General features: G+C 37.5%; 1 protein-coding gene across 1 annotated transcript in view; it reads right to left on the bottom strand.

The window, feature by feature from the left end:
- Positions 1–11,054: 11,054 nt before the first annotated feature.
- XKR4 (XK related 4) overlaps positions 11,055–17,701 on the bottom strand; it is a 1,628,686-nt gene continuing 1,622,039 nt past the window's right edge. The window contains exon 3 of the mRNA XM_044065529.1: positions 11,055–12,755. Within this exon, the coding sequence (XP_043921464.1) occupies positions 11,809–12,755 (947 nt within the window). The 3' untranslated portion in view covers positions 11,055–11,808. The remainder of the gene's footprint in view (positions 12,756–17,701) is intronic.

Here is a 17,701-nt window from a genome sequence, read left to right as displayed (position 1 = left end):
TTATTTATTTATTTTTGTGGGGAGCAAGCTCTACTTTATCCCTAATGTGGAGTGTAGACCCTCCCTATTTTCTTAAACTTATATATCTATATTAAATTTATGGTCAACAAAAATGGGAGAAATCTCCTAAAATAGAAGAGTTACTGCTGGCACACACCCATAGAAAACAGCTACTAACAAGTTCAGTATTCAGGAGCTGAACTCAATAAGTGGAGTCCTTGTAGAGCTGGGACTTGGAGAAGTTACAGAACTAAGAATACCTTAAAATATGACCTGAGGCAGGAGTATCTGTGAATCTATATAAGCATAAACTGGAACTGTTCTTTTTGTGGCTTAAAAAAATATACAGACTGAAGACACAATGGTAAGTAATCTAAAGACCTAAAGTAATAAATTTTAATACATTAATATTATTATTTATTTAACATTTGTTTACTGGGAAAATCCGACTTGGAACAAAGCCAATTTTCAGCAGAGGCCTGGGGAGAAAAACTCCAGATACATGTCTTTGAAATGTGGGAGGAAACCAGAGTACCCAGAGAAAATCCACACAAGTGCAGGGAGGACAAGCAGACTCCACACAGAAGGCACTCCAGCCGAGAATCAAACCGGAGAACCTCTTGCTGTGAGGCAACAAGGCTACTGCTGCACCACTGCACCGTTCATTATTATTATTATTTGATACTCCTGGTTTTATGTAAATTAGTACAATATTTTTTTTTCCTGCAAAAAGTTAGTCTATTTATCAGTGTCTACTTTTGTGTTTCAATATCAGCTTAATATCCAGGCCAAAAGTAAGATATAAATTGCTTATCACAAGTACTTCATATATACTGGGCAACTTACATCAGAAGGTGGGACACACAGAATGTATAGCAAACCTTAGGTGATAACCACTGTATCAATGAGGCGTTGTGCAGAGTAGACTGCATCAGGTCACAAGGGGTGTCTACCATTAATGAAGCTGTAACATTCTTTTTTGTGACTCATAACATGGACATATACTGTACGTCCATCAGTCCAACCTTTGCAGCATAATTGTATGTAAAGCAAACTTTTTTTTTGTCACATGTTGAAAGAGGATAAAATAAGCACCATGAACACAACCAGCACAGTCAGTATAACTGAAGAACACTGTACTTATTTAATGATTGTTTTCTATACCTGTTAAAAATATGACAGTAGTGTAATTTGACAGATGCAGTGCCTTTTAACATGTGCTACTGATTGGCTGAATGGTTACCAAGTGGCAAAACATATATTTGTGTGTGTATGTGTGTGTGTGTGTATGTATCTATCAAATCCTTCTTTCTCTCTGTCTGTATACATATGTATATGCACACGTATATGTATACATATATGTGTGTGTATGTATGTACATATATATATATATATATCTATATATATATATATATATATATATATATATATATATATATATATATACACACACACAGCCCCCTACCCCCCCTACTTTAATATTCTCACTCCGAGATCGCACTACAGTGAGGAAAAGGGAATATTCCCTTATCCGCATCGTAGTACGATCTCCACAACAGTCATTCCCCCACGACTCCCTCTAGCTGCAGGTATACTTCCGCAAAAGTACTTTTTCAGTAAAAAGCACTTTCGCGGAAGTATGCCCAGCTGTTTGTGCTTCAGTGAAAAGTTCCTTCGGGGATCAGTACCAATCCCATATAGATATATATATAGATATATATATATATATATATATATATATATATATATATATATATATAAAACATGTTTTGCATATGTAAACACACACAGACACATATATGGAAAACAGATGTTGCTAAAATGTTCTTACTGATGTTCTACATTTTTCTTTAATACATCATCTGGAATTAGTTTTCTAATTATTCTGAATTTGTTCATAAATGTGAACTTTGGATTTCTGTGCAGAGGCTTGCCCTGGTACTCAGCTGTATGCTTAGTATAACTGGCTTGTGATGAGTACTGCGAAGAAATTGTGGTGTCCACAAGTCAGAGGCAGAATAGCTGATTAAATAAATTACTGTGAATCAATGCATGGAGTTTTAACTTGAAATCTTTAGGCTACCAGATAGTGATAATGATTTAATACTTGTATTACAAAGAAGCAGATAAATTAGCTTATTGTTTGAACTGCATATTGTCAGGACCAGAAATGCTGATAGTACAAAATGTATCCTGTTCATTTTAAAAAAAAACACTAATTAATCTTGTGCAAAGTAAAGCAAAACAGGATGGTAACTAGATTATAGGCAGACCTTTAGTGGGTGGATTTACTATTGCATTGTTACTGGTATATAAATGACCACCTGCCACTTATTCCATTTGGCTTTCTGCTGAGAGAGCACACCAAATGCAAGTTAGCCTAATTGCTACAATTAGCTAAATTAAATGGTTCATTTTTTAAATAGCATTCCTCCCACACATGGTGCTGTTCAGCCACAGAATCAGTAATTGCTACAAAGAGTTACCTCATTCACAGGGGCACATTGTGCTGATTTTCACTGCACTGTTGCTTATTTAGCATATTGTACAGAAATTATGCTATTTAGGGATCTGTCCTTGCTGTCTACTAATTTCACTGAATGGTTGTACTCTACTTCCAGCCGAGCAAAGGGCCTTTTTCACCAGGATTATAGTTTCAACAATATCTTGAGAAAGCCTTGTGGAATGGAGAGGAAAGAGACACTGTTCTTACATTTTAGATGAAAATGTGGGAAATTTAGAATGTGTGTTAATTTGGATATGACATGTATCTGGGTCAAAGGCAAAAAAACCAAACCCCCCCCCCAAAAAAAAAACAAACAAAAAAATGAAATTATGCATATGGGGAAGCAAGCACAGACCGCGGTTTATATGCATCTACTAACATCTGGAAACATGAAAGTACTTTTTCACAGGTAGGGTTGTGGATCCATGGAATGGCCAACCAGAATGGGTGGTATAAAAATCCACAGAAGCATTCAGGATGTGTGAAACAGGTGAAGAAAGGGTAAAGGGTGAGGGAAGAATGAAGGTGAAGTAAAATTTTACATGCATTTAAATGCAGACATATGTAGACATATTGTCTCATTCTGCTTTCAAGCAAATTTAATGCAGGAAAAAGAAGCGCATACCACTCTCATGTTCATTCATTGATTATTGTCTTTATCATATCACAAGTTTGTTTAGGATAAAGCTCATAACTGGAGAATTAATGATAATTTTTGTTTTATATTCTCATTTACAAAACCAACAGCAGCTTTTGTGGGATCCCCACCCAGACATGGATGATTAGGGGGACCCCAGCAGCTGTGGGTATCATCGGTGCCTAATGCTGCCTACGATGTTAGTTTTAGCACAGAAAATGCCCACCAGTAGAATTAAACTAAGCCAAGGGTACTGCGTCAGTCAAAAAACATTTAATGGATTTATGAAACCTGCTGCTTGAAAAACCTTTGTTGCTGCTCACTATAATCAGAAACATCTTTGAATTTTCAAGGAGAAAAAGTGGTATGAATTCCTAGTAGTCTTCATCTTAAGAGTTATTATTGCCCACACAAGACTGCTGTACTAGATATTGCTAATTTGACAATTGTGTAGCAAAATGTCAATGTAAGATAACTTGATCTGGTTGGGGGACCCACCAGTGACCGCAGGGTTTGCTGGTGCCTAAAATTGGCTATATATGGTGGATAGGCACTAGCAGCCTATGTCAGTTCACTCATCAAAGGGGAAATGACTTGAACGGACCACCCATTAAAGTGCCATCAGGTGGATTGTGAAGTACTGCAACATTACCACCCAGACCTGAACTCAGGGAGAGACTTTGCATACCAAGGAATGTGTATGCAATTAACTTTAGGACTGAAGTGAGAAAGCACAGTCCTGTACAGTTCCAGTACAGCAGGCATTTTGTACACCTGTCATTTAATAAGGGAGGAGGGATGTAATGCATACTAGAAAATGTAAGTCTCTGTGGGTGATAGTATGTCCCCCGTTTGACTTTCATACCTATTTGCTAGTTAACAATCATGTGAGTAGAAAAAACAAATTCCCTCAGGAAGGAAAGATAGCTACAAGATAGGGCAGCCAAAGTTGGGGCAAAAACTATTTCAATAGTATGGGAAAGAAGGCTTTATAGTCATAGGCTGACAGGGAGGAAGAAAATTCTGTGACATATGAGACATATTCACTGACATATGAGACATATTCAGTGACATATGAGCGGTGGGAGGTATTTTTGATTTTCATGCCATGTTCTGTTTTTATGCTGCAGCTGACTTAAGAGTTGTATTACATCTGTTCACAGAACACTGTCAAGACTTCCTAAACTGAAATACTGAATTCAGGACTGCTTGGTATTTGATGCACATACTTTTGTAAATGTTGGTCCAATGATGCAGAAGCAAGGTTTGTGTCTGGCACCACACGCACATGTACACACACACAGACACACACACATACACACACACACACACACACACACACACACACACACACACACACACACACACACACACACACACACACACACACACACACACACAACACACACATAAGCATTTAATTCCCCCTGCACCATAGATCCAGCAGGCACTCTTTTTTTTTTCTGTTTATAAATTCAATGTCAAATCTGAGAACTTATAAATAAGGTACGACAGACTGAACTGAGTGAATGATCTTCTACTCCTCCATCTTGAATAGATAGATGGATGGCATGGAACTTCCCCTCTATGCTGGGGGTATTTTCAGTTCTTATAGAGGCAGATATGTAGTATTACAGTGTCATCTCTCTCTCTCTCTCCACTAAATGCAACTATTACCTGGGATCAAGACAGGGGAACAAATGTACAGGTACGTGCAATAATATTCTCTCAAATGGCAACACATAACTCCATGTTATGGAAACTGAATATAGCTTTAAACTTCCCATCATCACTGGCCAAACATAATGGCTCTGTCCAGGCTTATAGTGGTTAATACAAGGCCAGTCACTCAGTGCACAACTGAAAATAGTAAGATTAGAGGAGTACATAAGATGGAGGAGGTTCAAATCTAATTATGTGAATAGAGATTGAAGCATATTGTTATAAAGAAAGATGATAAGAAGGTTGACCTGACTTGCAACAGGGTTGTGGGAAAAAGGTCTTGGTATAAGATGCAGAGTAAACATAACACCAGCTGTGAAGGAATGAGGGGTCCATGTCTATGTCAACATTATACATGTAGATGGAAATAACAGGTTGATTTGTGCGCACCGACAGCTGGCAAGGCCAACAGTCTCTGACTCTGTTGAGAAATAAATAATGACTGCATGAAAAACCACAACTGATAAATATTGGCATGCATAGCTTAAATAAAAATGTTGCCTATGTCAGCTAGCAAATGAAGCAGGGAGCAATACAAGTGGAAAGACAGATCAGAAATGTGAAAGAAATAAATATTTTGACCTCCTGCTACATCATATCTACCATTAGCAGAAGCCTCAGTCACTAGTCCCTTGAGGGAAGATGCCAAAAAGTATAAAGAATGATCAGAATGATTGGGAAAAATAGGAAATGTGGAATAAAACCAGTAGATCTGGGAGAGGGGTGGATAATTTGGGCTAGACAACACAATGTTTAGGGCATCAGTGGGTTATTCCCCCTGACATATACAAAAAGGAAAATGAGCAGGGTAAGTAATCATTGTGATGAGAAAAATAAACAAATAATAGAATTGATGTTGCAGGGCTATGATCAGGAGGAATTGATCTATGGGGTTCCCTACACAACCCCGAGGGCAAATTTCTTGAGCTTCAGTCGACATCAGAAAAAAAAAGATGAACGGCATAAATCCGAATGCTCTTCTCTGTAGTAAATCATTGCCGGTGAGATTTCTTATTGCGCATCGGCAGTGATTTACTTTTTAGGGATATTTCTCCCTTCTTCAAGTTGGTGTGACTTCAGAGTTGATATATATATAAGTTTGGGGCATGGGGGAGTGCAGGGGGTCTTGCCCCCTGCAAAAAACAAGAAAAAAGGAGTTTTTAGACCTGCCTGGATTTTGAGCATTTTTTTCATTCTTTGAAGTGTTAGCTTTCAGGAAGTCAGCATTTCATAGTGGAACCAGGCCTATGCCTACCTGGGGAGGAGAAGGATGTGGATTTTTGCACTGTGATACACAGGAAACAACACATTACATCTGCTGGAAAGAATATGATGCAAACCAAAGCTAAAGAAAGGTTCCCCATTTTGCTAGGGCCTCATGCATGCATTGAAAGGGTAGGACATAATCAGTTGCTGATAAGATGGTGTAACATGTTATAAGAATGAAAAACTTATTAATGCTGGTGTGCTGTTATTAAAACAAAAATAATTAGTCAGTATTAGTGAGCACATAAAGTTGACTGTAATAAGAATATGAATGCCTACCTGAGATATGAACAAAACTGGCCAAAATGTACTGCAAGAAGCTATGTCTGTGCTTCTTTGGTGTCAGGGACAAGATAGTTATTTTGTGAAGGCATCATGGTCTGTTATGTTCTTGTCATTTTTATACTGTAGCAAAAGTTAATGTATCTACATGCATTGTCCAAACTGTGCCATCCAATGAGGAATTATATGTTGCTTTTACAAGTAGGACTACTAATGTGACTGTAACCAGATATGAACACAAAGACGGCAATAATTAAAACAGAAAACATTTGGCAGGCAGTTGATTTTTTAAGAAAATGAGTAATGTGACTATATCAGGTCATAGCTTGGCTATATTAAAGAAATAAACATTTTGGAGGAGACAAAATTTTGAGGAATTTGTAACAGTGTGATATATTTCATGGTTAATAATAAAACAGTATAAATTCAAACCAAGTAGAGGAGTTTTGTATATATGCATTAAAATGAAATTGTTTTAAATTTATCCACATATATAAACTACCAGTGTAAACAAAAATGCATATATGAATTCCAGCTTCCACTAGCAGTTCATATTGCTTTTGGCAAGACGTGCATTTCTGAGCACATAGCAAACCATTTTCTAACTTCAAGGTTGTCACATCTGGTGGTAAATGTTGTTTCAAATGACAGTCATCATCTTAGTTCAGAAGAGACCTCAGCATGTAATTTTTGTAGCCACATAACTCTATGTGTAACAGTTCTCTATTTACACTGGATATAATAACTACAATGCTGAAAACACAGCCACTGACATGAATCCCCCACGTTTTATTTTGTAAAAAAAATGTGCCAGTTCCATGAAATTTTAAATGGAGCCTGAAAAAGTTTGTGGCCCCACAGAAATGTGCTGAGGTACAATGTGGCATTGTTAACATTTGACAGAAGTCAATCAACTGGATTTCAATTAAATGTCAAGCACTCATGTACATATCCCACTAAGTAATCCTCAAGAACACTATGAATGTGGTTAGAATTTTTTCAACCTAGCACAAACAGCTAATAATAGGTGACTTAAAGCAGTTCCTAAACAGATATCTCAGTAATCCTCTTGGTTAAAAGTAGAGCTGCTGCCCAAAAGTTGGAATGAGGGGGTGGCTTATTTGTACTGTCTCGTCCTTGGCTTGTTGCAACACCCAGCATCCCCTCCCCACTCAGTGTTTCAGGTGTCGTTCAGTTGACAAAATAGGTAAAGAACTTTTGGCACTAGATTTGCATGGCTGGAACTGTGTCTCTTCATGTCACAGCAGCCACATCATCCGAGTCCTGATGCAACATGTTCACATGACTGTATTGTAGCCTTCACAGCCCAGCATCCTGTGAAGAAAGTTGGTCCTCACGAGGTTCAGTAACCTAATCTACAAAATAAGCAGCAATATCATATCATGATTATCATTCGAAGTACATTATTTACTGTTGCATACATATTCATGTTTTCACATATAAAAATCATATTGGAAAGATGATAATATTCTGTATAAAAATAAAATGTTAGCTCCGTTTCTTTAATGACACAGTTCTTTTTTTGCAACAATGTTAAGTTTTGCAACATTTATGTCAGACCCTATTATAGCCAGCATCCTTATTGTTTAAGGTAAAAGTAAACATGATGAAAACAGTATTTTTAAATAGTTTTGCAAATACACTTTAAAATACAAGTACATGCTCATTATTTAATCACTGCTGCAGTAGCTTAAGTTAGATGGGCTGTTTCCTGCTAAGGATATAATAACTTGCTAGCTTTCTCAGCTTCAGGGCAACTTCCATGTGCCCAAACCAATAGTCAGTTTGAGCTAAGCTGATTAAGACACACGTTTGGGTTTCAAGCCCTTCAGAGCTTTCCTGTGACCATAGAGAATGCTTCTTTGTGGGCTTTCAAGGATTGACAGTCAGTTAATACTGCTCCATTACTGGGCAGATAGCTCCCTTTGAGGAGAAAACCTTCTTCCCTTTACATTTTATGACAGAAAACAATGTTTTTTTCAGTAAAAGTTTATATTTTATGCTAGGTTTAAGTATTTTATTTGACTGTCATGTAACTTTTGAACACTTGAATGGGAACATTACTTTTTTACTTTTGCGGTAAAAGTTGTTAAAACTTGTTTCAAACTACTTTTTTTCTGTGTGACACGTACTATTTTAGTTGTGAGGGATAGGGTAACTATGTAAAGTTTTTTTTTATGTGTTTTATCATGGAAAAACTTCTACTTATCTTTCTTTCTACTTATCTGCTTTATCAACTACTGCAGCTTGGTTTCCTGGGAATCAGGCATATTTTTTGGCTTAATCATGGAACAACCTACTGGTTCCTCAGGTTTTCCTTCATCCTATCACAAAAATTGTTAAACAGCTTTTGCCACCACAGTGCAAAACTGCATCAGTCACAGATGGGTGACTCCACTTTGGCCAGAGTTGGTTCCTCAGACAACTCATCTTTTTTGTTTGGGTCCTGCTGATGTAGTTCCTACAACCCCCATGGACAGGGGGGACCGTAGTTTCCTAAAACAGGTGTCTCCTCCTTGGGATATTAATTTTGTGTTAGAAAAACTAATACTTAGTCTATTTGAAGCAGCTCATCAGGCTGACTTGAGGTTTTTCACATCCAAATAGGGTTACCACTTATCCCAGTTTCTGCAGGACAGTCCCTATTTGGGTAGTTGTATGCTGCCGAAAAACACAATCAATGACAAATGTCCCGAGAGTTTAAAACAAAATAGAACAAAAACTATTTCATAAGTTTTTCTCTAATAGTTGCATAAAACAATTAATTTAAATGAACAACTTGAACCAACCATTGTCTGTCACTAAAAAAACTAAACTGGCTAAAATTCCCCAACTACCTACTATATACCCAACTACTAACACTCCAAAACATGGTCTACAAACCCGTAGCTTATCCAGCACTAAATAACATCATTAAGCCTTACAACCCAAACAGGTCTACAGATAAAGAGCTTCTCTCTATATCCAAATCCTGTAAGACAGCTGGACAAACCCTCTACTCCCACTATGTTGCAAAAGCATGGAATACACTTCCACTTACTGTGAGAACTACTACTAACCTACTTGCCTTTAAATCCGTACTGAAACAGCACATGATCAACTCCTGGCTGTGCCCTTGCTCTGATCCAGGCTAATCTCTTCTTTAGATCAGACAAGACTGAATCTCTGTTTTCTCTCTCCAGCTGAACTTCATCACTCTGTATTATTTACTTGTATACCGTGTAATATTGTGTTTTCTTGCTAATGTAAATGTCTAGTTACCATCTGCCTCATAACAATGTACCTGCTTACTTGTAACTCTTGTAATTTTTAAGTTGCCTATATAACGTTTTTACATTCTCTGTATGTAATTGGATCTTTACTCTCTGGGCCTTCACTGAAAATGGGTTCTTTCTGATGCAGTTGGACTATCCTGGTAAACAAATGTCAAATAAATAAATCTGAAACATTATTATATGAAACAACAGAAAACAAGTCAGATTCTGCAAGACTAAGCTGTTTTTGTCACACAAACTGAAGTGAAGTCCTTTGCACAGTTTGTGAGTATGGTTTGTCTTAGTTTATCCAGCAAAATCAGACATATCCATACAAAGCATCCCCATTTGGGCCTATGCAAAGGTGGCAACTCTGTATCCAGATTAGTCTTGCTCTGACCTCTGCAAGAAGAGTACCTGAGTTGCAAGCTGTTATTGTTGGTTAACCTTATCTTGTTTTCCACAAAACGAACCAGTGCTTCATTTATGCCTAAAGTGGTATTCGAGTTTACCTTAAGCTAAGCTATCCATCTCCATGTTTTCTTTCCAGAACTTAAAAATGACTTAGAAAGGATACCTCTTACCTGAAAATGTCCACAGACAGCACAGGTAAAATTCTGACACACACACACACACACACACACACACACACACACACACACACACACACACACACACACACACACACAAACTTTCATAACTTCTAATCGGTTATTCATTTCTTGGAATGGTAAGAAATAAGGACAACCATTGTCAAAACAGACTCTTTCCAAATGGTTGTCTCATACTATTACTTTTTGTTACACCTACCACAACAGGACTATACCAGGTAGGGTCAAGGGTCATTCTACAAGGACTTTGACTTCATTTGTGGCTTTTTGGAAAGGGTTGTATTCTACAAGTATTCTAGAGGTATCAACTTGGTCCTCTATGCATACTTTTAAAGAACACTATAAACTATATTCCTTTTCCAGTTCTAGAACAGGCTTTGCTAGGACCATTCTCCAGGGACTCCCGAGCCTTCATCCTTCCTCCTCCTACTCCATCTAAGCTACAGTAATCTAACTTTATAGCACAGGGTACTGCAGCAGTGATCAGATAATGAACATAGTACAGCTGTGCAAGTAAACTTATCATAACAGTAGATGTTCAAATGATCACTGTTGCTGTAGCCACTCCCTCCCTCTATCACCCTCATTTTTTTAATGCAATGATGTGCACATTTATTTTTATTTTCCTAGCATTGTCCTCTCAGGGCTCTAACCTCCCTCTCTCTGTTGACAGGAAAGCTCTGGATGGCTTGGCAACCAAACCTGTTAATTAGCGTAGCTTGAACTGACTAATGGTTTGGGCATGTGGGAGGTGTTCTGAAGCCTTGGAAGCTGGCCAGCTGCTGTATTCTTAGCATAATATAACCTATATAGCTTAGACTACTGCAGCAGTGATCATCTGAATATCAACTGTTATGGAAAGTTTACTTACACAACTATACTTTTCTTAAAGGGGGATGGAAAATAGTTATATGCTTGAAATAAATAAATTTTAATACAGACAATCATATTACAGTTGAGAAGCACTTATCTGCCATTGCTAGAAGCTGTAGTGTATATCCCTGACTTTTTGCACTGAAAGGATTTAGAGTTACCATAGTGATAATATTCCTCTAGCTGGTTAATGCAGTTTGGCAAATGTTACTTATTTAATGGAAAAATGATATAGCTTCTGTATACTGCAAAATAAAAATATTTCTTCTGTAGAGTTCACTGCACTGAAAATGAAGCATTGCTGACTCTAATCTGGGCTGTCCTTGTTAAGCAAACTGCAATACTAAATTGCTGACATGTTAGAATAAGAATTTATGGCATGTGTATATACGTTTCACCTAGATAAAATTTAAGAGATTTTTGGATGCTGTGAAATCAGACTGAGGAACTCTGTTGCATTTCACGAGGGAGTGGTTCAAATGATAATCATGATACACAAATCCTAATCTCATCCATGATTAAAACACCCTCATGGTTTGCTGCACTATCTTCTCTATGCAGTTTATTGCCACAGTCCTGCTATTAACCTTTATTTTTACTTATTTGTATCTCCCCATGGGTAGTTAGCGATCTGATTTATAGTGTAGTTTCATACTCCAAGCGCTCATGAATAAAAGCATCGTCTTTATACTGGAGACGTGGAGGTGTAGGGGAGCAATCAAATGCTAGTATAGCTTTCCGTAGACTCCTGTCCAGTACATGTCTTTCCCATGCTGGGTACCGGTTTCGGAACAAGTCTATTTTGATGACTGACTCTTCAATTCGAGGTGCTCGAGAGGATGGTGTTGAAGGTGCTGTAGGTCTTACCTGGAAAACAGGTACACTGCCATCCCTTTCTGCAAATTTTTGTTCCCTCTCACCTACAGTGCTTCTGTTATGTGTCATGGCCCTTAGAGTGTTTGTTGCTGCCTCATTAGGTAAAGAGAAAGCAGTTACAGGGTCCTCACAAGCACAGCTTGGTGACTGCCCAAATCTGGGTCCATTTGGATGGAAAAAGGCATAATACATTAACATAAAAACAATTCCTGTTAAAAAACAGCTGAATACCACACACAGTGCTGGTATAGCGAAAGCATCTGTGATTTGAGGAGCTCTGTTGAGGTACCAAAGAGCACTCAAGGCAGTGTTTTCTAAAAGGATTACAAAGTAATATATGAACAATCTACACCGAGTCCTTCCCTCTTTGACATTGAACCAGCTGAAGATATAGATAATTCCAACAACCATGTCGAACACGATCTCTTCCCATTTTGTTATGCAAAATTCCGTTTCACAATGGACAATCCAAAAGGTCATGATGCACCAGTGTAGGACAATAAAAATCCCAAAGTAGAGCTGGAGCACTGAGGCAAACAGAGCGAATGTAATGACTCTAGCAGCAATAGTGAAGAAATGCCAGCAGAACTGAATTATAACAGCCAGGTAACTAATGGGCTTCTTGTCATTTCTGGAGTCTCGGAGTGCCTTCTGATATGAAGCTAAAGCCCAGGCAAGGGATACCAAGGATGCTGCAGCCGTGAGACCTAGGAAAAAGAGAAAACTCTCATGAAAATGTAGGCAAAGTTGGAATGTCCATGAAAATGGCTCTCTGAACAACATATAATATTAACAGTTTGCTGCTGTACCAATAGCTAGTGATACAAACTTAGTCCAAGCAGATCATCTGCAGAATTACAGATATTATGATATAACAGGAGTTATCTAGTAAAAGCACTTTCAGAGGCACACAGAAAAGGAAAAGTGAAGCTGTGCTATATAATTCTATATGGTATGTATATACATGTACAGCTACTGTGCTGCCTTCATCTTTAGAAAAACATTGTTTTTCTTTTGTTAGGAATACTTAAAATGATCTAAGTTTTAAAACACCACAATCCATAATAGAAGTACATTAGTCTTCACAGAGACATGTGTCATATAGTACTAACAAATTGGTGCCTTTCAAACTATGATTGACTTAAATAATTAGATAGTATTATAATCTCTGAGTAGAAAAATTGAAGCATTGCTTAACACTATGGTTATGACACTACACACAGTTTTCTTGTGGCCTCACATTATCACAGACATACTTTTAACTTTAATAAAATATACACCTCTTAAATTAATAGTATCTGTCTTCCTCTGTGGTTTACATAGACAAGTGGCATTTTAGGCAAACCCTAGCTAACCATATAATGTTAATGTGTACAGTGTTTTTTTCTCAGTGTGAATTACTATGCCAAACTAAAATAAAACATCCTTCTCTTTCCTGCTCTTCTACCTCTCTTATATTTAATTTTTTATGATCATCATGTAGTCAGTAATTTTCATTTATGTTCATTAGAGAGCGCTTTCACTTATCTCACAGGAAACCCATGATACTTCTGACTCATTCTAAACAAAATAATAAAAAAAAGGTTTACTTATCAAATACATTTGCTATTTGGCTGTGAGATGATATAACTACTATCAGATTCCTGAGAGAAGTTACTACTGGAATTGCAGATGATACTACAATTAAATTCCTGATAACATTGTTAATTTAAGTGTTTAATATATTCATATTGTCAAATTGCTTTCTACATAAACTCTTTGTTAACTGCTATATGGTATTACAATACTTTATTTTTACTTGTGTATGTAATGCAAAGGTACTGCTAAATTACCGGATATTTTCTCCTTAGTTTCCCTCTCTAAATGAATTATAGATAAGGACCATTTACTATTTGACATAAAAAGTAATAACTCTCAGAGATGTAAATACTTAAACATCTTGGAGGCTAATGGCTTTACCGAGGCATTGTTCCTACTGAATCAGTACTTATCCTGAACAGTAACTCTTCTCCTACTCTGATAAATTTAACACATGCAATCTGTACCACATCTGTGTCAGGGCACACAACTACAATAACTCTACCCACACATAACAGAAATACAAGATTTCCCAAACTTACATTCCAAGAACACAAACAGGGACATAATATGGAAGAATCTATACATTAGATTTGCAAAGTATTTTGCTTTAGATTTGAAATAATCAGTGTAATTGTTAACTCTGAAAATTTACAAAGTGCCCTGGAAGCACTGGTAATGTTGTGATTGGTGATTCTTTGATACAATGTCCGGATATCCCCCCCCCCCCCAAGGATTTGTAAGGACTATGAGCTGCTTGCCTGTAATTAAAGCAGGTAAAACAACTAGATTATTAAATTTGATTAGATTAAACATACTTTAGGACCACAGTGATAAGTACGAGACTGTCATTTCTCAAGTGATGGTCAAAGTCTTTGACAATCCACCCTAAAAGAAATGCAACCAGATACAGTGGCCATATCAAAAGTATTGAGTTCCTCTGAAGTACCAGAACGCTGAGTCAGACACTTCAATTATCTCACATTTCTCCACAATTACAGTACAAAATTCTAGCATTTAATGACTGACTCAAACCAGGGTGCCATAGACATAATTCAGCATCTGATTGGTGGGAGGAGATGGATGTGCCTTTGGCATGTTTTATGGCAATTTACAGCATAACTCTTCTATGGGAATATGATAAACTAAGGATGATATTTACTTTCCCTATTCAGTCTATTTTAGGAGGAATTCAAATTGCTGTAAATGAGCAATAGCTAAAAAAAACACAAAAAAGAAAGAAAACGAGGTGATTTACACTCATGAATGTTTGAAAGTGTAAATAACAAAGTGGGCAGTCTTGAAGCATTGTTGTTCCTATAGGATATTGAAATCTGTGCTACCATAAAAAAACTGGTTCAAGGATATCTCTACTAACAGATTATGCATGTAGAACCTGTCAGATAATACGTGGTGTCTTAGATTTAAAATGTCAATAGTTGTCTATTTCATTAGATAAGTACAATTTAGAACTGCTGTATTTTAATGATATGACTTTGGTTATTGCTGCTTACTCACTGCTTTCCTCAGAAGCTGCATTGCATACCCATAGAACAGAATTGTCTGACCATTCTGCATCCTGTTTCAAAAGAAAAGATAAAGCCTAATTGTGTTTTGAATATCTGTAACATCTGTGAAGTGTACTGCATCAGAGCATTGGTCTTTCTTTTTTTTTGTTGTCAGGGACAGTTAATGAGACTTGGGAAAATCTGTCTAACCACTGTGGGTTGTACTTCACTATGGCAACTGCTGTCATTTTTTCCTTTTTGTCTGGGATTGTTATTTATATTTTGGCAATCCTTATTGGCAGTGGAAGCTACAATACATATATGGATTATAAACTTATTGAACTTTACTTCTATTCTGAGGTTTTAGTCATTAACTATAAGTGACTGGAAAAAGCATTTACAGGTGCAGTTAAGAGTGTTTTTGTCAACAGCATCTTTATATGAAATTGTTGATTTTGTTTTTCCTTGGACAATTGCAGAACTGCTCTGTATGTGAAATCAGACTTTTTAAAAGTACAGAGATATTATTTGTTTGTCTGACAAAGATCATCCCTGATATCTTATTTTTTAGTGAATATTGTGACATCATTGGAGAGATGGTATCCATTTGAAATATAATGCAAGACGTAATATAGAGAGTGAAATGCAAACAATCTGGATTTACATATAGTATGTCTGAAATTGCTATTTTTTGAAAAAAAAAAAAAATATATATATATATATATATATATATATATATATATGGGTCTACTTCATTTCGTTGAAAACTCTTTTCACTGAAAGCCAGTTTCCTGAGACCAATTCACTGAAAGCTCACTTCACTGAAAACTCATTTCACTGAAATTCATTTTGTTGAAAGTTATATATGGCCTTTTCCCCACTGTAGTGCAACCCTGGAGTTAGTATATAAAGTAAGGGGGGTGTGGGGGATTGGTGGGTGTGGGTGGCGTAGCCCCCCACATATTGTAAACTTTTTAAAGCATACAGATGGATTCTTACAAGTGCAATGAATAACTCTTTCCAAAAAACAACATAAACCACACCCCACAATGTGGGAGGCTGTGCCCCCACACCCGCCCTTACTATATATACTAACTCCAGGATTGCACTACAGTGAAGAAAAGGCCATATATAACTTTCAACAAAATGAGTTTCAGTGAAATGAGTTTTCAGTGAATTGCAAGAATTGGTGATGACTGTACCCAAGGGTGAGAGAGTGGTGATTGGAGCAGATTTCAATGGGCATGTTGGTGAAGGGAACAGAGGGGATGGAGAAGTGATGGGTAGGTATGGTGTTAAACAAAGGAATGCAGAAGGTCAGATGGTAGTGGATTTTGCAAAAAGGATGGACATGTCTGTGGTGAATACGTATTTTAACAAGAGGGAAGAGCATAGGGTGACATGCAAGAGTGGAGGAAGATGCACACAGTTGGATTATATCTTATGTAGGAGGGCCAGTCTGAAGGAGATTGGAGACTGTAAAGTGGTGACCGGAGAAAGTGTAGTTAGGCAGCATAGGATGGTGGTTTGTAGGATGACGTTGATGATCAAGAAGAGGAGGAGGAGTGTGAGGGAAGCACCAAGGATCAAATGGTGGAAATTGAAAAAGGGTAATTGTGAGGTGGAGTTCAGCGATGAGTTAAGACAGGCACTGGGTGGCAGTGAAGAGTTACCAAATAGCTGGGTAACTACAGCAGAGCTAGTAAGGGAGACAGCTAGAAAGGTGCTTGGTATCACATCAGGACAGAGGAAAGATGACAAGGAGACATGGTGGTGGAATGAGGAAGTACAGGAGAGTATACAGGCAAAGAGGCTGGCAAGGAAGAAGTGGGATTGTCAGAGAGATGAAGAAAGTAGACAGGAGTATAAGGAGATGAGGTGCATGGCAAAGATAGAGGTGTCGAAGGCTAAGGATAAGGCATATGAAGAGTTGTATGAAAGGTTGGACACTAAGGAGGGAGAAAAGGACCTGCACCGATTGGCTAGACAGAGGGACCAAACTAGAAAAGATGTGCAGCAGGTAAAGGTGATACAGGATAATAAGGGAAACATACTCACAAGTGAGGAGAGTGTGTTGAGGAGATGGAAAGAGAACTTTGAGGTGTTGATGAATGAAGAGAATGAGAGGGAGAGAAGGTTGGATGATGTAGGGATAGTGAATCATGAAGTTCAATGGATTAGCAAGGCGTAAGTAAGGATAGCTATGAAGAGAATGAAGAATGGAAAGGCTGTTGGCCCAGATGACATACCTGTGGAAGCATGGAGGTGTTTAGGTGAAATGGCAGTGGAGTTTTTAATCAGATTGTTTAATGAAATCTTAGAAAGTGAGAGGATGCCTAAGGAATGGAGAAAAAGTGTTTTGGTACCAATTTTTAAGAATAAGGGTGATGTGCAGAGCTGTAGTAACTACAGAGGGGTTAAATTGATCAGTCACAGCATTAAGTTATGGGAAAGAGTAGTGGAAGCTAGGTTAAGAAGGGGCGTGATAATTAGTGTTCAACAGTATGGTTTCATTCTGGGAAAGAGCACTACAGATGCGATGATTGCTCTGAGAGTGTTGATGGAGA

This window comes from Protopterus annectens, chromosome 3.part0, assembly GCF_019279795.1.
Source record: "Protopterus annectens isolate FY-2018-M chromosome 3.part0, PAN1.0, whole genome shotgun sequence".
Lineage (NCBI taxonomy): Eukaryota > Metazoa > Chordata > Ceratodontiformes > Protopteridae > Protopterus > Protopterus annectens.
This window is presented reverse-complemented; position numbering and strand designations above follow the sequence as displayed.